This window comes from Rhamphochromis longiceps, linkage group LG2 (assembly GCF_057381845.1).
Source record: "Rhamphochromis longiceps isolate RC_006_pf linkage group LG2, R_longiceps_female_GT1.1, whole genome shotgun sequence".
NCBI lineage: Eukaryota > Metazoa > Chordata > Actinopteri > Cichliformes > Cichlidae > Rhamphochromis > Rhamphochromis longiceps.
Window position 1 is genome coordinate 27577731 of NC_140558.1, and position 6552 is coordinate 27584282.

At 45.5% G+C, this 6552-nt stretch overlaps 1 protein-coding gene across 1 annotated transcript; it reads right to left on the minus strand.

Annotated features, from left to right (window-relative positions):
• Positions 1–1835: 1835 nt before the first annotated feature.
• On the minus strand, positions 1836–6023 carry LOC146677338 (uncharacterized). Its single transcript, XM_085420856.1, has 2 exons — positions 2907–6023; positions 1836–2711 (listed from the first exon to the last, which is right to left on the minus strand). The coding sequence occupies exon 1, from the start codon at positions 5185–5187 to the stop codon at positions 3058–3060; it is 2130 nt and encodes a 709-aa protein (XP_085276982.1). The 5' UTR covers positions 5188–6023; the 3' UTR covers positions 1836–2711; positions 2907–3057.
• Between the last annotated feature and the right edge of the window lie 529 nt (positions 6024–6552).

Below are 6552 nucleotides of genomic sequence, written 5' to 3' on the forward strand. Positions count from 1 at the left end.
TCTCTCATGCAGTAGTTTATTGCAGTGAGGAGAACGCGCGAAAGCCCCCTAGTGGAGAATAGAGACACTACTAATCGATCCCAGAAAAGGCTTACTAGCCGATCACTGATGTATAGATTGCAGTTCTCTTAAGTAACATGAAAGCCATTAATATAACATGAAAAATAATAAACTCTTAACCATTTTCTTACCATATTTACATTATTTTCGTCCTTATATCAACTGATATGAATTAGTATTAACTGAACAGTTTTATATGCAATAGTCATTCAACCTGTCACACTCTCCCCCACTCAAAAAATGTCGTCCCGACATTATACCAACAAGATGCTTTTCAGTCTATATTCTCTTGTAGTCAGGACATCAACAGTAGAGTGAACCAATGTCCTTAATTCTGTGGGTTTAACACCTGTTTCACCACAGTCCATCACTGGTGACTGAAGACAAAGTCTATAACCAGTCCATATGTGAGTCTTCACAAAGTCTATTGTCTATGGTTATAATCCACAGATGGGGAAAAGTTCATGTCTTTTTCTTGATGACAGTCTTTAAGTACAGTTCTCAAGTCATCAGTGGAAAAGTGTCAACTTACATTTGCTGGAGTCCATACAAACCAATGGGCTGGGTGCAGTATGACTGCACAGCTGGAAACCATGGAACCAGGCCCGGGTACACAGGAAGCAGTTGCGGTGCTGGCTGAACACTGTAGCAAGATGGGGTGCCCAGTTGGTCATACGTCATCCGTCTTGGCGGGTGTCTCTCTCGCTGTGGCCGCTGAGGTGTCTCCTCCTCAAGTCTCTCGAGTACCACAGGTGGAGGAGGGGCAGGTATGTCACCTGCAGCGGGCTCTGCCTCCTCACAAGTTGTCTCCACGGCAGCTGGGTCAGGCGCCTCCAGATGGTCTCCAGCAAGAGGCTCTGGTGTTGGTGCAAGAGCAGGGACTGAAGCTGCGGGCTGAGACGTTGCTGTGAGAAGTTCTTGTTCTGATGGCTGGGACACAGGTTGAGGTGGTGTGTAATGACAGCGGTATTCATCAACACTGCCCTCATCATCAGAGTCTGGCACAACAGCGACAGGTTTATCAGTCTTTTTCTGTTCATGTCTTGTACGATTATCTTTTTCAGGCACTTTTTCAAAAGGTAAGTGGTCACATGACATAAGCAAGTTTCTGTGAAGCACTCTAGAGCGCCCTCTGCCTCTCTCCGGTCTTACCTCATAGATAGGGAGGTCAGGCCCCATTTGTCTGACTACTGTGTGAACAGTGTCCTCCCAATAGTCTCTCAGTTTCCCTGGGCCTCCTCTAGGTGTCAGGTTTTTGACCAGAACTCTCTCGCCAGGTTGTAACACAGAACTCCTTACTTTTGTGTCGTAGTGTCTTTTGCCCTTTTCAGCAGCTTTCTTTGCATTCTCATTTGCTATAGAGTATGCTTGTTCCATGCCCTTTCTCCATTTTTCAACATAGTCTCTGTGATCACTAAAATCTGTTTCTGAGTACAGTCCAAAGAGCATATCTACTGGTAGCCTGGGTGACCGTCCAAACAGTAGGTAAAATGGGGAGTAGCCAGTGACTTCACAACGTGTGCAATTATATGCATACATTAACTTGTTGATAGATTCCTTCCAGTTTGACTTTTGTGTTTCAGTTAGCGTTCTAAGCATTTGCAACAATGTCCTGTTCATACGTTCAACTTGACCGTTCCCCATTGGGTGATAGGGTGTTGTCCTAGAACCGGCCATGCCACACAGTTTCTTGAGCTGACTGAATAGCTGATTTTCAAATTCACCTCCTTGGTCATGGTGAATGCGACAGGGGAAGCCAAACTTCAGGGCATAGTCATTGAATATCAGGTTTGCAGCAGTTTTGCCTGACTTTGAGGTGGTGGCATAGGCTTGGGCAAAACGTGTGAAGTGGTCAGTTATCACTAGAATATATTCATAACCGCCTTTGCATTTTTCAAGATGGAGAAAGTCTATACACACCAGCTCAAAGGGCTGCGTAGTTACAATGTTTGTTAAAGGAGCTCTTGTTTCATGGCTGGGCTTTTTCTGCTTTACACAGGAACAAACGTTGGTCACATAATGCTCGATGTCTGCCTGCATGTGTGGCCAAAAGAAGCGTTCACGTATCAAAGACACTGTGCGATCAACACCTTGATGGCCCATATTATTGTGCAGCTCTTCAAGTACAGTCTTTTTGAACTGATCTGGCAGGACTAGCTGTTTCCGGGCAGAAGTGAGCCTGTACAAGATGCCATTGTTATCTAGTCTTAACTTGCCCCACTCTCTGAACAAGCATTTTGTCTTAGGGTCAAATGTTCTTAGCTCTTTGGGCAGTGGTTTTGAATCTGTCTGTTTACACTGTAATACAGGGCTTATAACAGGATCAGACTTTTGCGCTTCATTAAGCTGTTCTTTTGGTATGGGTGTGAATGTTGCTTCTGCTGGCTCACCGTCTGCTGTGACTGACATTGCTGCAGCTGAGAGTGTCCATGCAGCAGGTGTGTCTTTCTGTACCTCAATGGCCTGGATAGCAGCTGCAATAGTGTCCGGTGGCACTTCCTCAGAGCAGTCTCTCATCAAGGTTTCGACATCAAGTGGCATTCTTGATAAAGCATCTGCATCACTGTTTTCCTTCCCTGGTTTGTACTTAATGGTGAAGTGAAAATCAGCGAGCTCAGCGACCCATCTTGATGTGGTGGCATTCAGTTTGGCTGTTGACAGAATGTACGTTAGCGGGTTGTTATCGCTATAGACAGTAAATGTTGGGGCATAGTACAAATAGTCTCTGAATTTGTCAGTGATAGCCCACTTCAATGCTAAAAATTCTAGTTTTCCTGCATGGAAGTGGTAGTTTTTTTCAGCCGCTGTTAGAGTACGGGAGCCATAAGCAATAACTCGCAGCTTACCATCTTGTCTCTGGTACAACACTGCGCCTAGCCCTTTGTGTGAGGCGTCTGTGTGTACGATGAACGGCTGTGTGAAATCTGGGAACCCCAGCACTGGTGGGTGGAGCAAACAGTCTATTAGTTCCTCAAGCGCACGTTGATGCTGGTCAGTTCACACGATTTGTTTTGAGGAGGGCACAACTTGACTGGCTCTCTTTGGTCTTGCCCTTGTCCCTTTTGTGGTGTCTGAGTTCTCTGTGGTTTTGTCAGCTTTTAACAGTTCATACAAACAACCTGCTTTTCTGGAGAAGTCTTTTATGTATTGTCTGTAGTAGGAGAGAAGGCCTAACATTTTTCTGAGCTGACCAACATTTTGTGGTTTTATACCTTTGAGTGCTTTGACTGCTTCAAAATCTGCAGGATCCACTTTACTGCCTTCTGCAGACACTATTCTGCCCAAATAGCGCACCTCAGACTTAAACATGTCACACTTACTTGGCTTAAGCTTTATACCAAAGCCTCTCAATCTCTGGAGCACTTTTCTCACGTCCTCCACGTGATCTTTGAACGTTTTGCTGTAAACTAATGTGTCATCCAGATAGGGGATGCAGATGTTGTCGCGAAGCCCATCCAGGCACTCTTCCATACAGCGCTGAAATGCTGCAGGGGCATTCATAAGTCCAAAGGGGATGCGAATCCACTCATATAATCCCCAGGGGGTCACAAAAGCAGTGAGTGGACGACTTTCTTCTGACATGAACCCCTGGTGGTACGCTTTCCCCTGATCTAAAAGCGAAAACCAGGAGTTTCCACCCAAACTGTCCATAATGTCCTGGACGCGTGGGATGGGCTGGCGATCAGGATGGGTTTTCCGATTCAGGTCTCTGTAGTCTATGCACAGTCTTAAAGTACCATCTTTTTTTCTAACACAAACAACTGGTGAGGAGTATGACGAGTCTGACTTCCTGACCCAGCCTTGTGCTATTAAATCATGCAGGTAACTTTTCATCTCTTGGTAGAGCGGCCGTGGCACAGACAGGTATGTGCGTTTGACTGGTTCGTTGTCTTTGAGTGATATGGTCATTTTCAGTTTTTCAATACAGCCTATATCATTGTCTGTTTTAGAGAAAGACTGGCATTCCTCTCTGAGCATCTGTTTTGCTAATACTCTCTGCTCTTCACCCAGGTGGCTAAGATCTACAGGTGGGTCCCACTCTTCGCTAGCGCTACACTGGGCTTGTGTATTTGTCTGGTTAACAGTAGCTACAGATGTGGCTTTTTCAAACACCTGGGCAGGTAAAACAGCTGTAATAGTCTGAACCGAGCCAACTAATGTACGGCCTGGAATGACAATTTCATGGTCAGTTGGGTTAGAGACACCTAGTGTTATGACAGGTAAAGTACCCTTCTTAACTTTAACCAAAGTGTCAAAAAACTCAAGATTGTCTGGCCACTGGGGGTTTAAGTCTGGCTCAAATATCATGACCATATCTTGTTTAAATGGCCCTGCTGCTATACGACCCTCAACATGCATGTGGCTTTTTTTTGGTACAGTAATACAGTCTTTCTTTGTCATCACTTTGTACTCGTCAACTGCATCTGCACTAACAGCCTGTATAAAAGCTTTCACCTTGTGTCTTTTGAGGCTGGGAAATGCTTTTCTCACTGTGCTGTACAGTTTAGCTTGGTCAGTCTTATTCACAATGTATTCAATTACATTGTAGCCTATAATAGGGCATGTGAGCTGAAAGCCTTTCATTACCAACATGGGGATGGTCAATTTCTCAGTTTGTTCAGTTCCGGAAACAAGTTGGAAGGTTGTCTCAACCCACCCAAGATATGGCATGTTGGTCCCATTTGCTGCGGTCAGGGTGAGTTCAGATGTGTCCATGATATCTGCTACATCTCTCAGCTCTGTGTGTGGCAGATAGTCCTTTTTCCACTTCTCATCGATGATTGATACCTGTGAGCCTGAGTCCCATAGAGCTTGAAGCCTGTGGCCGTCCAGAAAACACTCAACCAGACATTGCCTGCCCACCAGAGATGTGACTTTGTGAGGGGAATTTACATAAGCTGGCGACAGTGGTACCTGGACAGTCTCATTTTCTTTCTTAGTCTTTAAGCCAGTGCATTGTCTCTTATGTTGTCTCCAGTGTTGTTTCTGGCATGTTCTTGAACAATAAAGTGCGTTTTTACATGCTGAACACTGTCTCATGCCTGACTTTTCTTGTTTACAGTTGGAGCAATGTTGGGACTTGTGGATGATGGGCATGGTTAACACTCGTCCCTCGGTGGTAACCATTGCTGGTTTAAATGTTTCTCTTTATATGGTCTCATACCTCTGCTTCTACATCCAGCCTGAAAGTGTTCTCTACTCCCACAGAGGTAGCAGTGGGTGCAGCGCTCGTTGACTCCATTCTGCTGGCAGATGTGGCACCTCCTCTCACGGCGGGCTGGACTACCTGTGTAGTGCTGTACAGGATACTGAGGGGGTGGTGGCCTTTGACGGGGGCCCTGGAAGCTATAATACTGCTGGTCCCTATCATACTGCATAACTGGTGGTGGGGCATATGACTGAGGACCAGCCACCGGCTGCTGTAGAGTCTCTTTAATCTGAGCTATCTCTGCACTGAGACCTTTCAGGGAGGCTACACCTGTCTTAAGCTCCGCTAACTCAGTTAAAAGCTCGGGTGGTATCTTAGCTTTAACTTCTTTCACAGGGTTCTTAGCTGGTGACACATCATCTGACTGCACTGCACTCACACTTGTAGCAGTCTGTGATGCTAAACATCTCTTCTTGTTTTTCCTTTCTGCCTCATTGGCACAAGCCATATTTAACCTCTCTAACAGGAGTTCATCAGGTGTCTTAGAGTCTAACAGGAGTGGCTGCATATCTATCCTGACACTGTCACTCTGGAAGCCTGTGAGTATGGTGTGCAAACACATACGCTGAACTAAAGCTGGGTCGTATTTGAGTCCTGACTCAGATTCTTGGGAAGCAAATAAGACTTTCTGCTTTAGATCTAAAACTCTCATCAGGAAGCTTTGAGCAGTCTCTTTTGGGGTCTGTACCTCAGAGGCAAGTTGTTTATACAGTTCGGTGGCGCTCTTCTCCTGGAAATGGGAGCGCAGTATGCGGCGTAGAGTCGAAAGGGTGAGTTGAGCTTTTCCCTCCAAATAGCTGCGTAGTTGTAGACCTGGCAAGATAGCTCTGATGACAGCATCTACAATGTCAAGCTCTGAGTAACCTCTGCTCAGTCCATTTTCGATCTGGTGAGCAAGACTGGAAAATGTCAGTTTGTCTTTTCGACCTGGTTCGCCAATCTGGCCTGATATTTTGAAATCTTTCTGCCAGTAAGGGCTTGGTCGTTGGGGGGTACTTGACACAGATGAGTTAGGGACAAAGCGATTACCTTGGGAGTGAGAAATAACCGCTGTGTTAACTGCATTAGCTGTCTCTGTTACCAGTGAGGTTGCAGTATTTGGTTGCTCTCTGTGTCCTGAATCACCCTCTTCATTTGCATTTGGTTCAGTCTCAACAATTGTCTCTTTCATTATTTCAGCAATCTTATCATTAAGCAACAACAGTTCTGACATTCCTTCATCCTCAAGTACTGTTATACCTTCTCTCTCAATGTGTATTTGGATGTGTGTTAGCAGTGACAGT